We start from the raw sequence: 24,676 nt of genomic DNA, 5'->3' as shown, positions 1-24,676 counted from the left end.
CAGAAAACGCATTTAAAGTTTTGCAAAAGATTTTTTCAAATATCTCCAAAAATATTAATGCTACAACCTATTATCATATATCGACAGAATCTGTGCATTCCCAGTGATCACAAAAAACACGTAGAATCGCTCTATCTCTTCTAGTTTAGCCAGAAAACGCATTTAAAGTTTTGCAAAAGATTTTTTCAAATATCTCCAAAAATATTTTTGCTACAACCTATTATTATATATCGGCAGAATCTGTGCATTCCCAGTGATCACAAAGAACACGTAGAATCGCTCTATCTCTTCTAGTTTAGCCAGAAAACGCGTTTAAAGTTTTGCAAAAGATTTTTTCAAATATCTCCAAAAATATTTTTGCTACAACCTATTATCATATATCGGTAGAATCTGTGCATTCCCAGTGATCACAAAAAACACGTAGAATCGCTCTATCTCTTCTAGTTTAGCCAGAAAACGCGTTTAAAATTTTGCAAAAGATTTTTTCAAATATCTCCAAAAATATTTTTGCTACAACCTATTATCGTATATCGGCAGAATCTGTGAATTCCCAGTGATCACAAAAAACACGTAGAATCGCTCTATCTCTTCTAGTTTAGCCAGAAAACGCATTTAAAGTTTTGCAAAAGATTTTTTCAAATATCTTGAATATCTCCAAAATATTTTTGCTACAACCTATTATCATATATCGGCAGAATCTGTGCATTCCCAGTGATCACAAAAAACACGTAGAATCGCTCTATCTCTTCTAGTTTAGCCAGAAAACGCGTTTAAAATTTTGCAAAAGATTTTTTCAAATATCTCCAAAAATATTTTTGCTACAACCTATTATAATATATCGGCAGAATCTGTGAATTCCCAGTGATCACAAAAAACACGTAGAATCGCTCTATCTCTTCTAGTTTAGCCAGAAAACGCATTTAAAGTTTTGCAAAAGATTTTTTCAAATATCTCCAAAAATATTAATGCTACAACCTATTATCATATATCGACAGAATCTGTGCATTCCCAGTGATCACAAAAAACACGTAGAATCGCTCTATCTCTTCTAGTTTAGCCAGAAAACGCGTTTAAAGTTTTGCAAAAGATTTTTTCAAATATCTCCAAAAATATTTTTGCTACAACCTATTATCGTATATCGGCAGAATCTGTGAATTCCCAGTGATCACAAAAAACACGTAGAATCGCTCTATCTCTTCTAGTTTAGCCAGAAAACGCATTTAAAGTTTTGCAAAAGATTTTTTCAAATATCTCCAAAAATATTAATGCTACAACCTATTATCATATATCGACAGAATCTGTGCATACCCAGTGATCACAAAAAACACGTAGAATCGCTCTATCTCTTCTAGTTTAGCCAGAAAACGCATTTAAAGTTTTGGAAAAGATTTTTTCAAATATCTCCAAAAATATTAATGCTACAACCTATTATCATATATCGGCAGAATCTGTGCATTCCCAGTGATCACAAAAAACACGTAGAATCGCTCTATCTCTTCTAGTTTAGCCAGAAAACGCGTTTAAAGTTTTGCAAAAGATTTTTTCAAATATCTCCAAACATATTTTTGCTACAACCTATTATCATACATCGGCAGAATCTGTGCATTCCCAGTGATCACAAAAAAACACGTAGAATCGCTCTATCTCTTCTAGTTTAGCCAGAAAACGCATTTAAAGTTTTGCAAAAGATTTTTTCAAATATCTCCAAAAATATTTTTGCTACAACCTATTATCATATATCGGCAGAATCTCCAAAAATATTTTTGCTACAACCTATTATCATATATCGGCAGAATCTGTGCATTCACAGTGATCACAAAGATTACATAGATTCGCTCTATCTCTTATAGTTTAGCCAGAAAACGCGTTTAAAGTTTTGCAAAAGATTTTTTCAAATATCTCCAAAAATATTTTTGCTACAACCTATTATCATATATCGGCAGAATCTGTGCATTCCCAGTGATCACAAAAAACACGTAGAATCGCTCTATCTCTTCTAGTTTAGTTAGAAAACGCATTTAAAGTTTTGCAAAAGATTTTTTCAAATATCTCCAAAAATATTTTTGCTACAACCTATTATCATATATCGGCAGAATCTGTGCATTCCCAGTGATCACAAAAAACACGTAGAATCGCTCTATCTCTTCTAGTTTAGCCAGAAAACGTATTTAAAGTTTTGCAAAAGATTTTTTCAAATATCTCCAAAAATATCTTTGCTACAACCTATTATCATATATCGGCAGAATCTGTGCATTCCCAGTGATCACAAAAAATACGTAAAATCGCTCTATCTCTTCTAGTTTAGCCAGAAAACGCGTTTAAAGTTTTGCAAAAGCTTTTCTTAAAAATCTCCAAAAATATTTTTGCTACGGCCTATCATCATATATTGGCAGAATCTGTGGATCCCCAGTGATCACAAAAAACACTTAAAATCGCTCTACCTCTTCTAGTTTAGCCAGAAAACGCATTTAAAGTTTTGCAAAAGATTTTTTCAAATATCTCCAAAAATATTTTTGCTACAACCTATTATCATATATCGGCAGAATCTGTGCATTCCCAATGATCACAAAAAATACGTAGAATCGCTCTATCTCTTCTAGTTTAGCCAGAAAACGCGTTTAAAGTTTTGCAAAAGATTTTTTCAAATATCTCCAAAAATGTTTTTGCTACAACCTATTATCATATATCGGCAGAATCTGTGAATTCCCAGTGATCACAAAAAACACGTAGAATCGCTCTATCTTTTCTAGTTTAGCCAGAAAACGCATTTAAAGTTTTGCAAAAGATTTTTTCAAATATCTCCAAAAATATTTTTGCTACAACCTATTAGTATATATCGGCAGAATCTGTGCATTCCCAGTGATCACAAAAAACACGTAGAATCGCTCTATCTCTTCTAGTTTAGCCAGAAAACGCGTTTAAAATTTTGCAAAAGATTTTTTCAAATATCTCCAAAAATATTTTTGCTACAACCTATTATAATATATCGGCAGAATCTGTGAATTCCCAGTGATCACAAAAAACACGTAGAATCGCTCTATCTCTTCTAGTTTAGCCAGAAAACGCATTTAAAGTTTTGCAAAAGATTTTTTCAAATATCTCCAAAAATATTTTTGCTACAACCTATTATCATATATCGGCAGAATCTGTGAATTCCCAGTGATCACAAAAAACACGTAGAATCGCTCTATCTCTTCTAGTTTAGCCAGAAAACGCGTTTAAAGTTTTGCAAAAGATTTTTTCAAATATCTCCAAAAATATTTTTGCTACAACCTATTATCATATATCGGCAGAATCTGTGCATTCCCAGTGATCACAAAAAACACGTAGAATCGCTCTATCTCTTCTAGTTTAGCCAGAAAACGCGTTTAAAGTTTTGCAAAAGATTTTTTCAAATATCTCCAAAAATATTTTTGCTACAACCTATTATCATATATCGGCAGAATCTGTGCATTCCCAGTGATCACAAAAAACACGTAGAATCGCTCTATCTAAAGATGTTTTCAAATATCTCCAAAAATATTTTTGCTACAACCTATTATCATATATCGGCAGAATCTGTGCATTCCCAATGATCACAAAAAATACGTAGAATCGCTCTATCTCTTCTAGTTTAGCCAGAAAACGCATTTAAAGTTTTGCAAAAGATTTTTTCAAATATCTCCAAAAATATTTTTGCTAAAACTTATTAGTATATATCGGCAGAATCTGTGCATTCCCAGTGATCACAAAAAACACGTAGAATCGCTCTATCTCTTCTAGTTTAGCCAGAAAACGCATTTAAAGTTTTGCAAAAGATTTTTTCAAATATCTCCAAAAATATTTTTGCTACAACCTATTATTATATATCGGCAGAATCTGTGCATTCCCAGTGATCACAAAGAACACGTAGAATATCTATCTCTTCTAGTTTAGCCAGAAAACGCGTTTAAAGTTTTGCAAAAGATTTTTTCAAATATCTCCAAAAATATTTTTGCTACAACCTATTATCATATATCGGCAGAATTTGTGCATTCCCAGTGATCACAAAAAACACGTAGAATCCCTCTATCTCTTACAGTTTAGCCAGACAACGCGTTTAAAGTTTTGCAAAAGACCTTTTCAAATATGTTGAATATCTCCAAAATATTTTTGCTACAACCTATTTTCATATATCGGCAGAATCTGTGCATTCCCAGTGATCACAAAAAACACGTAGAATCGCTCTATCTCTTCTAGTTTAGCCAGAAAACGCATTTAAAGTTTTGCAAAAGATTTTTTCAAATATCTCCAAAAATATTTTTGCTAAAACTTATTAGTATATATCGGCAGAATCTGTGCATTCCCAGTGATCACAAAAAACACGTAGAATCGCTCTATCTCTTCTAGTTTAGCCAGAAAACGCATTTAAAGTTTTGCAAAAGATTTTTTCAAATATCTCCAAAAATATTTTTGCTACAACCTATTATTATATATCGGCAGAATCTGTGCATTCCCAGTGATCACAAAGAACACGTAGAATCGCTCTATCTCTTCTAGTTTAGCCAGAAAACGCGTTTAAAGTTTTGCAAAAGATTTTTTCAAATATCTCCAAAAATATTTTTGCTACAACCTATTATCATATATCGGTAGAATCTGTGCATTCCCAGTGATCACAAAAAACACGTAGAATCCCTCTATCTCTTATAGTTTAGCCAGACAACGCGTTTAAAGTTTTGCAAAAGACTTTTTCAAATATCTTGAATATCTCCAAAATATTTTTGCTACAACCTATTATCATATATCGGCAGAATCTGTGCATTCCCAGTGATCACAAAAAACACGTAGAATCGCTCTATCTCTTCTAGTTTAGCCAGAAAACGCGTTTAAAATTTTGCAAAAGATTTTTTCAAATATCTCCAAAAATATTTTTGCTACAACCTATTATAATATATCGGCAGAATCTGTGAATTCCCAGTGATCACAAAAAACACGTAGAATCGCTCTATCTCTTCTAGTTTAGCCAGAAAACGCATTTAAAGTTTTGCAAAAGATTTTTTCAAATATCTCCAAAAATATTTTTGCTACAACCTATTATCATATATCGGCAGAATCTGTCCATTCCCAATGATCACAAAAAATACGTAGAATCGCTCTATCTCTTCTAGTTTAGCCAGAAAACGCGTTTAAAGTTTTGCAAAAGATTTTTTCAAATATCTCCAAAAATGTTTTTGCTACAACCTATTATCATATATCGGCAGAATCTGTGAATTCCCAGTGATCACAAAAAACACGTAGAATCGCTCTATCTCTTCTAGTTTAGCCAGAAAACGCATTTAAAGTTTTGCAAAAGATTTTTTCAAATATCTCCAAAAATATTTTTGCTACAACCTATTAGTATATATCGGCAGAAACTGTGCATTCCCAGTGATCACAAAAAACACGTAGAATCGCTCTATCTCTTCTAGTTTAGCCAGAAAACGCGTTTAAAATTTTGCAAAAGATTTTGTCAAATATCTCCAAAAATATTTTTGCTACAACCTATTATAATATATCGGCAGAATCTGTGAATTCCCAGTGATCACAAAAAACACGTAGAATCGCTCTATCTCTTCTAGTTTAGCCAGAAAACGCATTTAAAGTTTTGCAAAAGATTTTTTCAAATATCTCCAAAAATATTTTTGCTACAACCTATTATCATATATCGGCAGAATCTGTGCATTCCCAATGATCACAAAAAATACGTAGAATCGCTCTATCTCTTCTAGTTTAGCCAGAAAACGCGTTTAAAGTTTTGCAAAAGCTTTTTTCAAATATCTCCAAAAATGTTTTTGCTACAACCTATTATCATATATCGGCAGAATCTGTGCATTCCCAGTGATCACAAAAAACACGTAGAATCGCTCTATCTCTTCCAGTTTAGCCAGAAAACGTATTTAAAGTTTTGCAAAAGATTTTTTCAAATATCTCCAAAAATATTTTTGCTACAACCTATTATCATATATCGGCAGAATCTGTGCATTCCCAGGGATCACAAAAAACACGTAGAATCGCTGTATCTCTTCCAGTTTAGCCAGAAAACGCGTTTAAAGTTTTGCAAAAGATTTTTTCAAATATCTCCAAAAATATTTTTGCTACAACCTATTATCATATATCGGCAGAATCTGTGCATTCCCAGTGATCACAAAAAACACGTAGAATCGCTCTATCTCTTCTAGTTTAGCCAGAAAACGCATTTAAAGTTTTGCAAAAGATTTTTTCAAATATCTCCAAAAATATTAATGCTACAACCTATTATCATATATCGACAGAATCTGTGCATTCCCAGTGATCACAAAAAACACGTAGAATCGCTCTATCTCTTCTAGTTTAGCCAGAAAACGCGTTTAAAGTTTTGCAAAAGATTTTTTCAAATATCTCCAAAAATATTTTTGCTACAACCTATTATCGTATATCGGCAGAATCTGTGCATTCCCAGTGATCACAAAAAACACGTAGAATCGCTCTATCTCTTCTAGTTTAGCCAGAAAACGCATTTAAAGTTTTGCAAAAGATTTTTTCAAATATCTCCAAAAATATTAATGCTACAACCTATTATCATATATCGGCAGAGTCTGTGCATTCCCAGTGATCACAAAAAACATGTAGAATCGCTCTATCTCTTCTAGTTTAGCCAGAAAACGCAGTTAAAGTTTTGGAAAAGATTTTTCCAAATATCTCCAAAAATATTTTTGCTACAACCTATTATCATATATCGGCAGAATCTGTGCATTCCCAGTGATCACAAAAAACACGTAGAATCGCTCCATCTCTTCTAGTTTAGCCAGAAAACGCATTTAAAGTTTTGCAAAAGATTTTTTCAAATATCTCCAAAAATATTTTTGCTACAACCTATTATCATATATCGGCAGAATCTGTGCATTCCCAGTGATCACAAAAAACACGTCTATCTCTTCGCTCTATCTCTTCTAGTTTAGCCAGAAAACGCATTTAAAGTTTTGCAAAAGATTTTTTCAAATATCTCCAAAAATATTAATGCTACAACCTATTATCATATATCGACAGAATCTGTGCATTCCCAGTGATCACAAAAACACGTAGAATCGCTCTATCTCTTCTAGTTTAGCCAGAAAACGCGTTTAAAGTTTTGCAAAAGATTTTTTCAAATATCTCCAAAAATATTTTTGCTACAACCTATTATCGTATATCGGCAGAATCTGTGCATACCCAGTGATCACAAAAAACACGTAGAATCGCTCTATCTCTTCTAGTTTAGCCAGAAAACGCATTTAAAGTTTTGGAAAAGATTTTTTCAAATATCTCCAAAAATATTAATGCTACAACCTATTATCATATATCGGCAGAATCTGTGCATTCCCAGTGATCACAAAAAACACGTAGAATCGCTCTATCTCTTCTAGTTTAGCCAGAAAACGCGTTTAAAGTTTTGCAAAAGATTTTTTCAAATATCTCCAAACATATTTTTGCTACAACCTATTATCATACATCGGCAGAATCTGTGCATTCCCAGTGATCACAAAAAAACACGTAGAATCGCTCTATCTCTTCTAGTTTAGCCAGAAAACGCATTTAAAGTTTTGCAAAAGATTTTTTCAAATATCTCCAAAAATATTTTTGCTACAACCTATTATCATATATCGGCAGAATCTCCAAAAATATTTTTGCTACAACCTATTATCATATATCGGCAGAATCTGTGCATTCACAGTGATCACAAAGATTACATAGATTCGCTCTATCTCTTATAGTTTAGCCAGAAAACGCGTTTAAAGTTTTGCAAAAGATTTTTTCAAATATCTCCAAAAATATTTTTGCTACAACCTATTATCATATATCGGCAGAATCTGTGCATTCCCAGTGATCACAAAAAACACGTAGAATCGCTCTATCTCTTCTAGTTTAGTTAGAAAACGCATTTAAAGTTTTGCAAAAGATTTTTTCAAATATCTCCAAAAATATTTTTGCTACAACCTATTATCATATATCGGCAGAATCTGTGCATTCCCAGTGATCACAAAAAACACGTAGAATCGCTCTATCTCTTCTAGTTTAGCCAGAAAACGTATTTAAAGTTTTGCAAAAGATTTTTTCAAATATCTCCAAAAATATCTTTGCTACAACCTATTATCATATATCGGCAGAATCTGTGCATTCCCAGTGATCACAAAAAATACGTAGAATCGCTCTATCTCTTCTAGTTTAGCCAGAAAACGCGTTTAAAGTTTTACAAAAGATTTTTTCAAATATCTCCAAAAATATTTTTGCTACAACCTATTATCATATATCGGCAGAATCTGTGCATTCCCAGTGATCACAAAAAACACGTAGAATCGCTCTATCTCTTCTAGTTTAGCCAGAAAACGCATTTAAAGTTTTGGAAAAGATTTTTTCAAATATCTCCAAAAATATTTTTGCTACAACCTATTATCATATATCGGCAGAATCTGTGCATTCCCAATGATCACAAAAAATACGTAGAATCGCTCTATCTCTTCTAGTTTAGCCAGAAAACGCATTTAAAGTTTTGCAAAAGATTTTTTAAATATCTCCAAAAATATTTTTGCTACAACTTATTAGTATATATCGGCAGAATCTGTGCATTCCCAGTGATCACAAAAAACACGTAGAATCGCTCTATCTCTTCTAGTTTAGCCAGAAAACGCATTTAAAGTTTTGCAAAAGATTTTTTCAAATATCTCCAAAAGTATTAATGCTACAACCTATTATCATATATCGGCAGAATCTGTGCATTCCCAGTGATCACAAAAAACACGTAGAATCGCTCTATCTCTTCTAGTTTAGCCAGAAAACGCGTTTAAAGTTTTGCAAAAGATTTTTTCAAATATCTCCAAAAATATTTTTGCTACAACCTATTATCATATATCGGCAGAATCTGTGCATTCCGAGTGATCACAAAAAACACGGAGAATCGCTCTATCTCTTCTAGTTTAGCCAGAAAACGCATTTAAAGTTTTGCAAAAGATTTTTTCAAATATCTCCAAAAATATTTTTGCTACAACCTATTATTATATATCGGCAGAATCTGTGCATTCCCAGTGATCACAAAAAAAACGTAGAATCGCTCTATCTCTTCTTGTTTACCCAGAAAACGCATTTAAAGTTTTGCAAAAGATTTTTTCAAATATCTCCAAAAATATCTTTGCTACAACCTATTATCGTATATCGGCAGAATCTGTGCATACCCAGTGATCACAAAAAACACGTAGAATCGCTCTATCTCTTCTAGTTTAGCCAGAAAACGCATTTAAAGTTTTGGAAAAGATTTTTTCAAATATCTCCAAAAATATTAATGCTACAACCTATTATCATATATCGGCAGAATCTGTGCATTCCCAGTGATCACAAAAAACACGTAGAATCGCTCTATCTCTTCTAGTTTAGCCAGAAAACGCATTTAAAGTTTTGCAAAAGATTTTTTCAAATATCTCCAAAAATATTTTTGCTACAACCTATTATTATATATCGGCAGAATCTGTGCATTCCCAGTGATCACAAAAAACACGTAGAATCGCTCTATCTCTTCTTGTTTACCCAGAAAACGCATTTAAAGTTTTGCAAAAGATTTTTTCAAATATCTCCAAAAATATCTTTGCTACAACCTATTATCGTATATCGGCAGAATCTGTGCATACCCAGTGATCACAAAAAACACGTAGAATCGCTCTATCTCTTCTAGTTTAGCCAGAAAACGCGTTTAAAGTTTTGCAAAAGATTTTTTCAAATATCTCCAAAAATATTTTTGCTACAACCTATTATCATATATCGGCAGAATCTGTGCATTCCCAGTGATCACAAAAAACACGTCTATCTCTTCGCTCTATCTCTTCTAGTTTAGCCAGAAAACGCGTTTAAAGTTTTGCAAAAGATTTTTTCAAATATCTCCAAAAATATTTTTGCTGCAACCTATTATCATATATCGGCAGAATCTGTGCATTCCCAGTGATCACAAAAAATACGTAGAATCGCTCTATCTCTTCCAGTTTAGCCAGAAAACGTATTTAAAGTTTTGCAAAAGATTTTTTCAAATATCTCCAAACATATTTTTGCTACAACCTATTATCATATATCGGCAGAATCTGTGCATTCCCAGTGATCACAAAAAACACGCAGAATCGCTCTATCTCTTCCAGTTTAGCCAGGAAACGCGTTTAAAGTTTTGCAAAAGATTTTTTCAAATATCTCCAAAAATATTTTTGCTACAACCTATTATCATATATCGGCAGAATCTGTGCATTCCCAGTGATCACAAAAAACACGTCTATCTCTTCGCTCTATCTCTTCTAGTTTAGCCAGAAAACGCATTTAAAGTTTTGCAAAAGATTTTTTCAAATATCTCCAAAAATATTAATGCTACAACCTATTATCATATATCGGCAGAGTCTGTGCATTCCCAGTGATCACAAAAAACATGTAGAATCGCTCTATCTCTTCTAGTTTAGCCAGGAAACGCGTTTAAAGTTTTGCAAAAGATTTTTTCAAATATCTCCAAAAATATTTTTGCTACAACCTATTATCATATATCGGCAGAATCTGTGCATTCCCAGTGATCACAAAAAACACGTCTATCTCTTCGCTCTATCTCTTCTAGTTTAGCCAGAAAACGCATTTAAAGTTTTGCAAAAGATTTTTTCAAATATCTCCAAAAATATTTTTGCTACAACCTATTATCATATATCGGCAGAATCTGTGCATTCCCAGTGATCACAAAAAACACGTCTATCTCTTCGCTCTATCTCTTCTAGTTTAGCCAGAAAACGCATTTAAAGTTTTGCAAAAGATTTTTTCAAATATCTCCAAAAACATTTTTGCTACAACCTATTATCGTATATCGGCAGAATCTGTGCATTCCCAGTGATCACAAAAAACACGTAGAATCGCTCTATCTCTTCTAGTTTAGCCAGAAAACGCATTTAAAGTTTTGCAAAAGATTTTTTCAAATATCTCCAAAAATATTAATGCTACAACCTATTATCATATATCGGCAGAGTCTGTGCATTCCCAGTGATCACAAAAAACATGTAGAATCGCTCTATCTCTTCTAGTTTAGCCAGAAAACGCGTTTAAAGTTTTGCAAAAGATTTTTTCAAATATCTCCAAAAATATTTTTGCTGCAACCTATTATCATATATCGGCAGAATCTGTGCATTCCCAGTGATCACAAAAAACACGTAGAATCGCTCTATCTCTTCCAGTTTAGCCAGGAAACGCGTTTAAAGTTTTGCAAAAGATTTTTTCAAATATCTCCAAAAATATTTTTGCTACAACCTATTATCATATATCGGCAGAATCTGTGCATTCCCAGTGATCACAAAAAACACGTAGAATCGCTCTATCTCTTCCAGTTTAGCCAGGAAACGCGTTTAAAGTTTTGCAAAAGATTTTTTCAAATATCTCCAAAAATATTTTTGCTACAACCTATTATCATATATCGGCAGAATCTGTGCATTCCCAGTGATCACAAAAAACACGTCTATCTCTTCGCTCTATCTCTTCTAGTTTAGCCAGAAAACGCATTTAAAGTTTTGCAAAAGATTTTTTCAAATATCTCCAAAAATATTAATGCTACAACCTATTATCATATATCGACAGAATCTGTGCATTCCCAGTGATCACAAAAAACACGTAGAATCGCTCTATCTCTTCTAGTTTAGCCAGAAAACGCGTTTAAAGTTTTGCAAAAGATTTTTTCAAATATCTCCAAAAATATTTTTGCTACAACCTATTATCGTATATCGGCAGAATCTGTGCATACCCAGTGATCACAAAAAACACGTAGAATCGCTCTATCTCTTCTAGTTTAGCCAGAAAACGCATTTAAAGTTTTGGAAAAGATTTTTTCAAATATCTCCAAAAATATTAATGCTACAACCTATTATCATATATCGGCAGAATCTGTGCATTCCCAGTGATCACAAAAAACACGTAGAATCGCTCTATCTCTTCTAGTTTAGCCAGAAAACGCGTTTAAAGTTTTGCAAAAGATTTTTTCAAATATCTCCAAACATATTTTTGCTACAACCTATTATCATACATCGGCAGAATCTGTGCATTCCCAGTGATCACAAAAAAACACGTAGAATCGCTCTATCTCTTCTAGTTTAGCCAGAAAACGCATTTAAAGTTTTGCAAAAGATTTTTTCAAATATCTCCAAAAATATTTTTGCTACAACCTATTATCATATATCGGCAGAATCTCCAAAAATATTTTTGCTACAACCTATTATCATATATCGGCAGAATCTGTGCATTCACAGTGATCACAAAGATTACATAGATTCGCTCTATCTCTTATAGTTTAGCCAGAAAACGCGTTTAAAGTTTTGCAAAAGATTTTTTCAAATATCTCCAAAAATATTTTTGCTACAACCTATTATCATATATCGGCAGAATCTGTGCATTCCCAGTGATCACAAAAAACACGTAGAATCGCTCTATCTCTTCTAGTTTAGTTAGAAAACGCATTTAAAGTTTTGCAAAAGATTTTTTCAAATATCTCCAAAAATATTTTTGCTACAACCTATTATCATATATCGGCAGAATCTGTGCATTCCCAGTGATCACAAAAAACACGTAGAATCGCTCTATCTCTTCTAGTTTAGCCAGAAAACGTATTTAAAGTTTTGCAAAAGATTTTTTCAAATATCTCCAAAAATATCTTTGCTACAACCTATTATCATATATCGGCAGAATCTGTGCATTCCCAGTGATCACAAAAAATACGTAGAATCGCTCTATCTCTTCTAGTTTAGCCAGAAAACGCGTTTAAAGTTTTACAAAAGATTTTTTCAAATATCTCCAAAAATATTTTTGCTACAACCTATTATCATATATCGGCAGAATCTGTGCATTCCCAGTGATCACAAAAAACACGTAGAATCGCTCTATCTCTTCTAGTTTAGCCAGAAAACGCATTTAAAGTTTTGGAAAAGATTTTTTCAAATATCTCCAAAAATATTTTTGCTACAACCTATTATCATATATCGGCAGAATCTGTGCATTCCCAATGATCACAAAAAATACGTAGAATCGCTCTATCTCTTCTAGTTTAGCCAGAAAACGCATTTAAAGTTTTGCAAAAGATTTTTTAAATATCTCCAAAAATATTTTTGCTACAACTTATTAGTATATATCGGCAGAATCTGTGCATTCCCAGTGATCACAAAATACACGTGGAATCGCTCTGTCTCTTCTAGTTTAGCCAGAAAACGCATTTAAAGTTTTGCAAAAGATTTTTTCAAATATCTCCAAAAGTATTAATGCTACAACCTATTATCATATATCGGCAGAATCTGTGCATTCCCAGTGATCACAAAAAACACGTAGAATCGCTCTATCTCTTCTAGTTTAGCCAGAAAACGCGTTTAAAGTTTTGCAAAAGATTTTTTCAAATATCTCCAAAAATATTTTTGCTACAACCTATTATCATATATCGGCAGAATCTGTGCATTCCGAGTGATCACAAAAAACACGGAGAATCGCTCTATCTCTTCTAGTTTAGCCAGAAAACGCATTTAAAGTTTTGCAAAAGATTTTTTCAAATATCTCCAAAAATATTTTTGCTACAACCTATTATTATATATCGGCAGAATCTGTGCATTCCCAGTGATCACAAAAAACACGTAGAATCGCTCTATCTCTTCTTGTTTACCCAGAAAACGCATTTAAAGTTTTGCAAAAGATTTTTTCAAATATCTCCAAAAATATCTTTGCTACAACCTATTATCATATATCGGCAGAATCTGTGCATTCCCAGTGATCACAAAAAATACGTAGAATCGCTCTATCTCTTCTAGTTTAGCCAGAAAACGCGTTTAAAGTTTTGCAAAAGATTTTTTCAAATATCTCCAAAAATATTTTTGCTACAACCTATTATCATATATCGGCAGAATCTGTGCATTCCTAGTGATCACAAAAAACACGTAGAATCGCTCTATCTCTTCTAGTTTAGCCAGAAAACGCATTTAAAGTTTTGGAAAAGATTTTTTCAAATATCTCCAAAAATATTTTTGCTACAACCTATTATCATATATCGGCAGAATCTGTGCATTCCCAATGATCACAAAAAAATACGTAGAATCGCTCTATCTCTTCTAGTTTAGCCAGAAAACGCATTTAAAGTTTTGCAAAAGATTTTTTAAATATCTCTAAAAATATTTTTGCTACAACTTATTAGTATATATCGGCAGAATCTGTGCATTCCCAGTGATCACAAAAAACACGTAGAATCGCTCTATCTCTTCTAGTTTAGCCAGAAAACGCATTTAAAGTTTTGCAAAAGATTTTTTCAAATATCTCCAAAAATATTAATGCTACAACCTATTATCATATATCGGCAGAATCTGTGCATTCCCAGTGATCACAAAAAACACGTAGAATCGCTCTATCTCTTCTAGTTTAGCCAGAAAACGCGTTTAAAGTTTTGCAAAAGATTTTTTCAAATATCTCCAAAAATATTTTTGCTACAACCTATTATCATATATCGGCAGAATCTGTGCATTCCGAGTGATCACAAAAAACACGGAGAATCGCTCTATCTCTTCTAGTTTAGCCAGAAAACGCGTTTAAAGTTTTGCAAAAGATTTTTTCAAATATCTCCAAAAATATTTTTGCTACAACCTATTATTATATATCGGCAGAATCTGTGCATTCCCAGTGATCACAAAAAACACGTAGAATCGCTCTATCTCTTCTTGTTTACCCAGAAAACGCATTTAAAGTTTTGCAAAAGATTTTTTCAAATATCTCCAAAAATATTTTTGCTACAACCTATTATCATATATCGGCAGAATCTGTGGATTCCAGTGACCACAAAAAATACATAAAATGCAACGTATTTATAATATTATATTAATAAGAACTGTTAATAATTTTTAAAACTGTTATAAGGTAAAACAACCGAAAGTGGACTTCTTGGTTCGATAGCTGTAACACTTCCAGTAATTATAAGCCCTCAATATCCTGATCCATGGAATAATGTACGAATATATTTCTATTATGGGTAAATATTTTCAAATGTATCTACATATTATGTTTTTTTTTAGGGTATTTTCAATATAATTTAAGAATAATATTATTTTATTTGAATAAATAGTGATGGAAATTTACAAAATACATCATATCAATTAAAGGATGCAAATCAACTTTTAAATCATCCAGTTTTTGATATTAATAAATTAACAACATTATATGTACATGGTTATACAGAAAGTCAAGCTAGTGAAAGTATCCAAGTTGTGAAAAATTCTTATAGCTATCTTCCAAATTATAATTTCTTAGCTTTAGACTATAGTTTGTATGTTGAAGCAAATATAAAATCAATTGATTATATTTCAGCATATCAGGCTGTTCCTTATGTAAGTTGAAAAATATTTAATTTTGTAAGTCATTTTTAATTTTAAATGTTATGGAAAACATATTCTTGTTTTAAAGATAAATCGATGTATGCAAATAATTAAATTTCTAATAATATTAATTATTATAAAAATCATTTAAAACTTTTATGATATTTGAAAATTTTTTTTAAAAATTTTAGCTGGCGCCCTATATTACGGAAGCTTTATTAAATCTTTTTAATGCTGGTTTGCCTTTACAAGATTTTCATTTAGTTGGTCACTCTTTAGGTAGTCAATTATCAGGTTATATAGGACGTGAAATAATTCAACAAAGTGGTGGTTCACTTATATTACCAAGGTAAATTATAATACATTTTTATTTTTTATAATTTTAATAATTTAAATTCAATTTAAGAATATCTGGATTAGATCCAGCAAATCCAGGCTATTATGATTTACCGATAGATATTATTTTTGATCATTTAGGTCCAAGTGATGCTGTATTTGTTGATGTTATTCATACGGATGCGGGGTAAATTTATATTACAAATTTTATTGACATTATAATATAATGCTTATTTGCAATTTTATAGTCTTTTGGGAGCTCCATATTCTACTGGTACTGTAGATTTTTGGCCGAATGGTGGTTATTCAGTACAATCAGGATGTCCAGTTCCTAGACATTTATTTACTGGAGATGATAATGGTTTTTGTTTATTTTTATTTATTTATAAAGCTTATTTTATATTGTTCAACTTATTATTTAAAAAATTTAAATAAATTTAAACAAATTATTTTTTTCTTGTACTTGTTTAAGATTGTTGCAGTCATTGGAGATCTTGGAGATTTTGGGCTGAAAGTGTTGCAAATTTATATCAACAAAAATTTATAGCGAATAAAGCAGATTCATATACTAGTTATTTACTCGGTTTTTATGAAGATGAAACTGCAATAATGGGATTACATGTTTCACTAGAGTAAATAGTTTTTTTTTAAATTTTTTTAATTAAAGTGAAAACAATTTTTTTTAAACATAGCTCCACTGGGGACTATTACTTAAAAACAAATCCTAATCAGCCCTACGCTCGAAGTTAATGGTAACGAAATGTGTGTAAAAATAAAGGATTCTGAGTTTTCTAAAATTAATGAATGCCTGTTTAAAAATATTTCATGAAAAAATTGACGATTTTGTAAAATTAAAATAAATCTAAAATTAAAAAAAAAAATACCTTGTCTTTTCATATACAACTCTTTCATACATGAAATATACAACAATACCATTTAGCTATGTATATATATAATAGATTTTGTTTTTTTTGCCAGTTGGACAGGCTCTTTTCGCCCCATTTCTATATTTAGGCTATACTTAGGATTTTTTGTAAAACTGCATCACAGCGTGATAGTCAAGGCGTGAGATTTTCGGCAGGGTAACGAATTCTCTTCCGAAATATGTTAATCACAACCATGTTACCGTCTCGCACTGGTATAACAGAAGCTTCATTGTCTCGTCTTCTCCTAGAAAGGACGCCTTCAAATGGACGATTCATTTTCTTCAAATAGGCCATCGAGAAACAGTGTCCAGTGAGTTAATTCACCAATCTAGACGGCCCAATGTCGGAAGTTCCAACCCTCCCGGTCTTGATGGAATATAAAGAAAAATAAATATAAATACAAACAATATAAAGAAAAATAAAAAACAATTTTTATTTTTTGATAAATTTACGTTATTATTGAATAAAATAACTTACAAATTTTATTCTTTAAAATTTTAAAAAAAAAAAATTTTTTTTATTTATTTGATTCTATTATAACTTTTTTTTTTAAATTTGGCTAATTAGTATTCTGCTTATTATGTGTAAAATTTAAAATATTTACCACATTTATGATTATAATTAAATTATTAAAAATTAAAAACTGTTATTAAAAATTAATTTAAATTGAATTTTAAAATTTTATATTGTGGAAATTTACTTTTTATAAATTACTGTAGGTACAACACTTTTACACAATTTACGCACAATTTACTCCGAAATAGTAAATTGACTCAAGTGAATTTTAAAATTATTTGAAATATTCACATTTATTGTAATTTTATTAGAATTTATACAAAACTATCAAAACGAGAAGAATAAATTGAAAATTTGATACAAAATGTACGAATATACTAATTCTTGTTTAAGAATTTATATAGAACTTATTTAAATTACTTTAGAAATAAACTCAGATTAAAAAAAAAAAGCGTAACAATTAATTTTCAATTATAATTATAAAAATATGGTAAAATTTTCTTTAAAAATTTTTTATTTTTTATTAATTTCATTTTATTTTAAATCTATTTTGAATTTGGATAATTACTATTGTTACTTACTAAGTTACCAGTAGAATTTTCGAAAAAAAAATATCCAAAGAATTAAATTAGACACAAAAAATTTTATTTCGTTGGAATTAAAATATTTTCATTTTTTTAATAAGAAAATGCAATTTAAATTGAAAATTCAAATAACTTTTTCGGTAAAATAATATTTTACAGAAGTTATTGTTAAAATTTGACCAAATGATAACTCATATAATTTTAATTAATTTTATAATTTTTATTAATTTCATTTTTTTGTAACAAACTAGAAGTTTATTATGTCGCCGTTCTTTTATTATGTCGTTCTGTTATTATGTCGCCGTAGTCCTTATGTGTATTTTTATTAGCTGCATGCCTTTTCATTTTCGAAGTAATTTTTGAAATGAAATTTTAAGCACAAATTTATGAAAATGTATTTAAATACACATAAAGACTATAAAAATTATATTTGAACAATTGGAAATTTTTTTTGGAAGAAAAACTTCGAAACGGCTATCATCCGTGCAACAGCAATTCCACCTTAAACTGTTACTCTTTTGTAAAAAGTTTAAGATTATTATGCAGGCTTCTAAAGGAGTCTTTAAATTATCTATAATTATATTATATATAATTAAATATCCTGTGAACACAATTTTCTCTTTGATTAGAACAGATTCTTAGACTCTAAAAGTTTTTAGAAAAAAGAAAAATTCTTTTACTGATAGCAGATGCTTACTTAGCACAACTTTAATAAAATTGAAAAAAAAAATTACTTATTCTTAAGAAGTAACATACTATTTGAAAGTTCTATTTTACTTTAAAATTTTGTTTTGTTAAGGTACAAATTTGAGCAAATATAAATTCTACGTTTTAACTTTTTTTAATTACAATTTAGTTATTTAATTTTTTTTTAATTCATTATTTACTGACATTTTAATTAATTTGGCTTAAATTTTTTGTTTTTTTTTTTTAAATTGAATTTTTAAATTTATTTTTAAGATAAACATTTAATTATGTTATTTTTATAATCTTTTATTTATTTTTTCAAATTTTTTGCTTAATAGAAAAAATAAATTATAATAATGTTAAAAAATTTAATTCTGATTATTTTTTTTTTTTTTTTTTTTTTGAATAAAATTTTTAATTATTTGATTTTGCTTATTTTGTTTTATATTTTTATTGATTGTATAAAGATTGAGTCCACTGTTTGAAATTTACTACGTATACATGAAGTTTGAAATATTAATGAGGTATTTTATATGTAAAAGATAAATAAATTTTTATTTTAAATCTGGTCAGTAATTTTTTTTGCAAAATAAAATTATATGGCTAAAAAAACATACTTAAAATTGTTTATGTTCTAACTTTTTTACTACAAAATATTTTTTCAAAATGGTTAAAGCAATTTATGAAAGTAAAATTTAAAAAATAATATAAAATTAGATTTGTGCTGCACTTTCCCTGCCTAATAAAATTCGTTAAGTAAGAAATTTATTTAAATTAGTCGTTTAAGAAGTCAAGTATACAATTTATATTTAGTCGAAATTCAACTTGATTCAATTCAATCAAAACAATTTTTCCCTTGAATTTTTCAACTGTAAAAATTCGTCAAAATCTAATTGATACCCACAAAATCAGGTTTTTCTGTTTGATGGCGATTTGAAAAAAAATTTAAAATAGGTAATTAAATATTTATAGTACTGTTTTAATTCTGTTTTAACAATTTGATAGTGTTCAGCTAGTTTTTCTGACACAATATAGATTTTGTTATCGGTTTGAATTTACCCAAAATTCCAAATTTGGTAAACTTTTATAGGTTTACTTGTGAATTTTTGTAGTCTATTGTTAATATTTTAATTTAATTATTTAATTAATTTATTTATTTTCTTATGTATAGTCAATAATGAAGTAAATTGGAAACTGTTCTGCTATATTATTAATATAATTAATTGAAATTATGCTTTTACATTAAATGTAAAAATTAATTTTTATAATTTTTATAAAGCCTATTTTTAGGTATATGAAAACAAATTATTCATTATTTAGAACATAATTTAAATAATAATGCCCTCATGTATACGTAGCAATTGATTTTTGTTATTATAGGCATAATATGTTGGTATTTCAGTTTAAAAAATTTAATTATTTTTAAATATTAGTTACTATTTTATGTGCCCTACAGGTAGCTTTTATTTTTGTTTTTATTATTTTCTTTAAATTATATGTGTAAACATTTGTTTTAAATATTATAGTAACATATGAAAAAACCTAAAAGTAAAAAAAAAATTAAAAAAATTTATACGTATATATTTATTAAAATTTAAAAATATTTAAATTATGTATATAAATGCCAACGTTCTGTTCATATATGTACAATAGAATACGTATATATGTATATAACTTATGATACATTAAAAAAATATAATTAATTTTTTTATACTCGTATGTAGGTAAAAATTTCATTAACAAATTTTTTACATATTTTTTATGTACATAACGTTTGATAAGTGTTTTTTACTTACTTATAATAATTTTAACAGTTTTATTTTTAATTTTTTATTAGTTTTTATCTTTTTTATTTTTAACATTAAATAATTTTTTTTAATCAATTGAGCAACTTTTTCTGGTATATATTCAAACTTCTGGGAACAAGAGTTTTCATAATTTTATTATTTAAATAAAAATATTTACATTTATTATAAAATTTCAGATTTGTTGTTAATTATTGTTAGATACTAATATTTAAATGTAAAAAATCTATTTAAAAAAACAAAAAAATGAATATAATATTTTCTGATTGCTGCTATTGTTTTATATGTTAATGTTTAATTTTAGTTTTAGATTTATTAATTTATATGCTTTTTGATATATTATTTAATATAAAATGTCTATTTTAAAAATTTTAATAAAATTTTTTTTTTATCGCTCTTAATAAATTTGTTACAATTTTTTATTTTGTCAGATAATTAATTACCGAATAAAATCGTCTTATTAACAGGTAAGGCTTTAAAATTTTAAAATTTAAGGCTTTTATATTTTGCCATAGGATACATATACATAAATATGTTGCACGTAATTTTTCCTATAGAGTGCACAAATTAAAATAGCAACTTCATTCTGGATTTTGTTAATCATATATTAAAATAGAAAAATAGCTATTATTTTTACTTATACGAATTTTATTCTTAAGAATATTAGAGCTTATTAAATTTTTTGCTGGATGGATAAGTTTTTTCTTAGAAGAATAATAAAAAAAACTACTTTCATTTCAATTAAAACAAGTTCCTTTTTTTTAAATTAATACTTTAAATAATTTTTCTGTTTTTATATAATATAATAGTTGTAAACATATACAAATATATTAATATATGTTTCTATTTGTAATATTACATAAATTTATAAAAGTTGTTTAAGTTAATTTTTTCTGTCCATTTAATATGGTTGTTCCCAGTAACCTACAATTTATTGTAAATATATTTTGTATATAAAATAATTTTTTCCAAATCTACCTAAACTTGCTTAACTAAGTAACGAATTAAAAATGTTTTAAACAAGTTTAAGTACATAAAAATAAAAAAAATAAATCTTAATATGTACTAATATGAAAAATTATAAAAAATCAAATAATAAAATTTTTTTAAATAAATCTACAAATTTTATTGATGCTTATTTTGCTCTTATAATTTTGAATATCTTTGAAAAGTTTATTGTACAAAATTTTTAAGAGTTTTTATTTAAATTTATAATACGAAATGAATTATAGCAGAATAAAATAATAAATTTCATTAATTATAATTTCATGTAAATAATGTAAATAATAAATTACTTTTTTAAGTAACACAATAATATTTTATAATAATACTTTTAACATTAAAATTTTAAACTGTATTTGCTTTTGCATTTGCTCAAAATAAAATGAATTAAATTGCAAACTATTTGAATTTGTAAATCTTATACAATGAAAATTTTGATTTTTTTTCTATGAAACTTTTATAAAATATTCCTTTTAAAGATATTTTAAATAATAGAAAAATGTATAAAAGGTAAATTATAAGTTAAAAATAAAAGAATTAGTTGCCAAAAAAATTATTCTTTGAATATGAAAATTTTATAAAGAATTCCTCGTTCAAGAATATTAAACTCTTTTATATAAAATATTTTTATAATAAATAATAAAATATAATTATATGTATGTTAATAATAATTCTAATATTAATTTTTTATCAAAAATCTAAACGGATTTGTTTTTTTTTTTTGTTATTTTCATTATAAAACATTATAAAACATAAAAGCTTAAACTAAAAGAGAGTTTATTTTCCCTATATAAACTTAAATTGTAAGTATGTCATAATATTATATACAAAGTTGTATGTAAAATTTCGATTTTTACAATTTTTATAAATAATTACATATTTTACAATAATTTTTGTTTTTATTTAATCCTATGATCCTATTCATATAAAATGTACAAATGATGTTTTTTAAGTAAATCTCAAACTGGTGTTGTTCTATCCAAATAATATTCAGGTTGTAAACGTCTTCTAGGATAATTAAGAGATTCAGTCATTTCTGGAGGATGTGTTAAAGGTTGAGCATATAATGGTGTATCAATCATATCCGATTCGGTATCCAATAAATTTGAGCTTGAATTTGAATCTACTACATTTGCATCATCGACTGGTGTTTGAATTGTTGGAACAAGAGTTGTTGTTGTTGATGTTGATGAATTATTCGATGGTTGTGGCAATTGTGATTGATGTTTATTTATTGATTTTTCATCAATTTCATTTACTTTACTAGTATTATCTTTAAATGTAGATTCAGATGTTTGTAATGGTCTTTGATTTGATATACTATCACCACCATTATCATTGTTTTCATCATTATTATCTTTATTAATTTCTTTTCGGATTGCTTCGCGTTTTTCATGTTCAATAATTAATTCTCTTGTTAAATATTCTTCACGTTTAATACGATTTCTTAATTTACCGGGTACATCAGGTATTGTCCATGCAACTAATGATTGAACCATGCCCACAATATTCTAAAAAATAAGAAAAGATAAGTATTAATTTTTTACTGTTTCAGCTTCAGCTTGTTTATGTCAGTTAAATAAATAACTTCAGTTTTAGTAAGTAACGACTTGCTTTTACCTGGAAAATTACAATAAAAGCTAGCCGAGCTGTGAATATCCTCCAATATATTAATGGTCTCTTATATTTTTCTTCCTCATTGGCTATATTATATGGATTACGAAATTCAGGATAACGACATTCACTAACGTTTTGGAAATGACTCTGCATTGGCGCTGTTCCCTCCTAAATTATTAAAAATAAAAAAAATTATTATTTTTTAAATTAAATAGTTAATTATATTATACAATAAATTATTTACCTGAAAGTCTCTTGTATCGAAATAAGCTAATGTGAAATTAAGATAACCATCATAATTATGCTCCGAATTAACTGTATATTTATAAACTAATTTTGGTATAAAATTGGATGAGAATGCTATTATAAATGCCTAAAAAGTGAATTTTTGAGTCAAAGAGTTTTTGAGTTATTTATGAAATATAAATAAGGATATGGTGAGTAAATATTTTTAATTGTACATACACTTGTTCCTACAGCTATCCTGCTAACAATTGACATTATATTATACCAAACTCCAATATCTTTAATTCTTTGTGCAATTGGTCTTTGATAGAATTTTAATAATTTTAAAGCATCTAACCTCATTTCAACAATATTATTTAATAAGGCAAATACTGGTGCTAATGGAAACGCAACAACAAAAATTGTAATAAAGCCATACTGCAAAACTAAAATTTAAGAGAAAAACATTTAAGAATTTTAATAATAAATTAAAATTTTAAATATAACTTACTCATTTCTAAATATTCACTAAATAATGATGTATTTGTCCATTTAAGCAAATGATAATCATCAGTCCATTGATTACATGATATTAATTTTTCTTTACTGTCACCAGTTGATAAACCAAAACGTATTCTTAATTTACTATATGTTTTTATTAAATATGGTAATAGCATTTCAATTAATGCATTTACAATTTGTTTACCCATCATTATAATACATAATTGAAGACATAATTCCATTAAACAACCGCCAGGATTACATTCCTCTTGTCGAAATGAAAATATTCTATTATATTTAGCTGGATAACCAACAAATTTACCTTTTAAAAATACGATATAAAATAACGATGAATAATAATTAATAAATTGAAATAGGTACATTTTAATAGTCAGACTTTCATTATATTCAGTATGTGTACGACGATATTCAATATCAGTTAAAAATACAGCTAAATAACCGTATACTTGATCTAATATTGTTATTACAATTAAATCAATAATACCGGCAGTTAATGGTAATACCATTATTTTATATGTCATTGTATCACGATTACCATATAAATTATGTGCTGTACGTTGTGACATACGATAAACTATTAATGAAAATATTGCACAAACTGATAAACAAATCTGAAATTAAAAAAAAAAGAAATGCAATAAGATAATTTGTTCAATATAATTACTTTTTTTTTTTTAAATAATTAAAATATTGTTGAATGATTTATTATTAGGTTCTGGTTTAGTTGTTTATTGTATCACCTAAAACATACAATTTGAAACCTTTCGTAATTACTGAGGTTTATAAACCACCAAAAACAGATGATACGAGTATAAAAAACATCGCTAGTAAAATAGGAATTACGGCTACTTTATCTGCAGCGGATAAATTCGAGGCGGTAATTACGTTTGATTCTAGGCAACCGCATTTATAATTATGTGTATTCTATAAGAAATTTTGACATTTCACCTCGGAAAATCTCTCTAATTCTATTTTTTACTTAAAGTAGTACATTCCCGAAGGAAAACACTTCTGTTTTATGAGGGATGACGTTGTATTTACTTACAATGTTCTCTTAATATTAGATTGATATGTCACACTTATTGCATATTTTTTGGGTGAAAATGTAGAAAAAC

At 28.4% G+C, this 24,676-nt stretch overlaps 2 protein-coding genes across 7 annotated transcripts in view; one reads left to right on the top strand and one right to left on the bottom strand.

The window, feature by feature from the left end:
• LOC129605657 (pancreatic triacylglycerol lipase-like) overlaps nt 1-16,313 on the top strand; it is a 90,269-nt gene extending 73,956 nt beyond the window's left edge. The window contains exons 3-8 of the mRNA XM_055515549.1: nt 14,887-14,998; nt 15,092-15,353; nt 15,533-15,690; nt 15,748-15,864; nt 15,926-16,038; nt 16,150-16,313. Of these exons, the coding sequence (XP_055371524.1) occupies nt 14,887-14,998; nt 15,092-15,353; nt 15,533-15,690; nt 15,748-15,864; nt 15,926-16,038; nt 16,150-16,313 (926 nt within the window). The remainder of the gene's footprint in view (nt 1-14,886; nt 14,999-15,091; nt 15,354-15,532; nt 15,691-15,747; nt 15,865-15,925; nt 16,039-16,149) is intronic.
• Nucleotides 16,314-21,875: 5,562 nt separating this feature from the next.
• The window catches only part of LOC129605307 (anoctamin-5), a 93,559-nt gene continuing 90,758 nt past the window's right edge, over nt 21,876-24,676 (bottom strand). For 3 of the 6 annotated variants that reach the window (XM_055514983.1, XM_055514982.1, XM_055514984.1), the window contains exons 10-14: nt 23,551-24,172; nt 23,280-23,485; nt 23,059-23,187; nt 22,818-22,982; nt 21,876-22,708 (exon numbers count right to left, since the gene is read on the bottom strand). In XM_055514983.1, coding sequence (XP_055370958.1) covers nt 22,157-22,708; nt 22,818-22,982; nt 23,059-23,187; nt 23,280-23,485; nt 23,551-24,172 — 1,674 coding nt within the window. In that variant the 3' untranslated portion in view covers nt 21,876-22,156. The remainder of the gene's footprint in view (nt 22,709-22,817; nt 22,983-23,058; nt 23,188-23,279; nt 23,486-23,550; nt 24,173-24,676) is intronic. The other 3 variants (XM_055514987.1, XM_055514986.1, XM_055514985.1) reach the window with 2 other exon arrangements.

This window comes from Condylostylus longicornis, unplaced genomic scaffold (assembly GCF_029603195.1).
Source record: "Condylostylus longicornis isolate FDR11 unplaced genomic scaffold, ASM2960319v2 ptg000013l, whole genome shotgun sequence".
NCBI lineage: Eukaryota > Metazoa > Arthropoda > Insecta > Diptera > Dolichopodidae > Condylostylus > Condylostylus longicornis.
The sequence above is the reverse complement of the archived record's forward strand: the minus strand, read 5'-3'. Positions and strand labels throughout refer to the sequence as shown.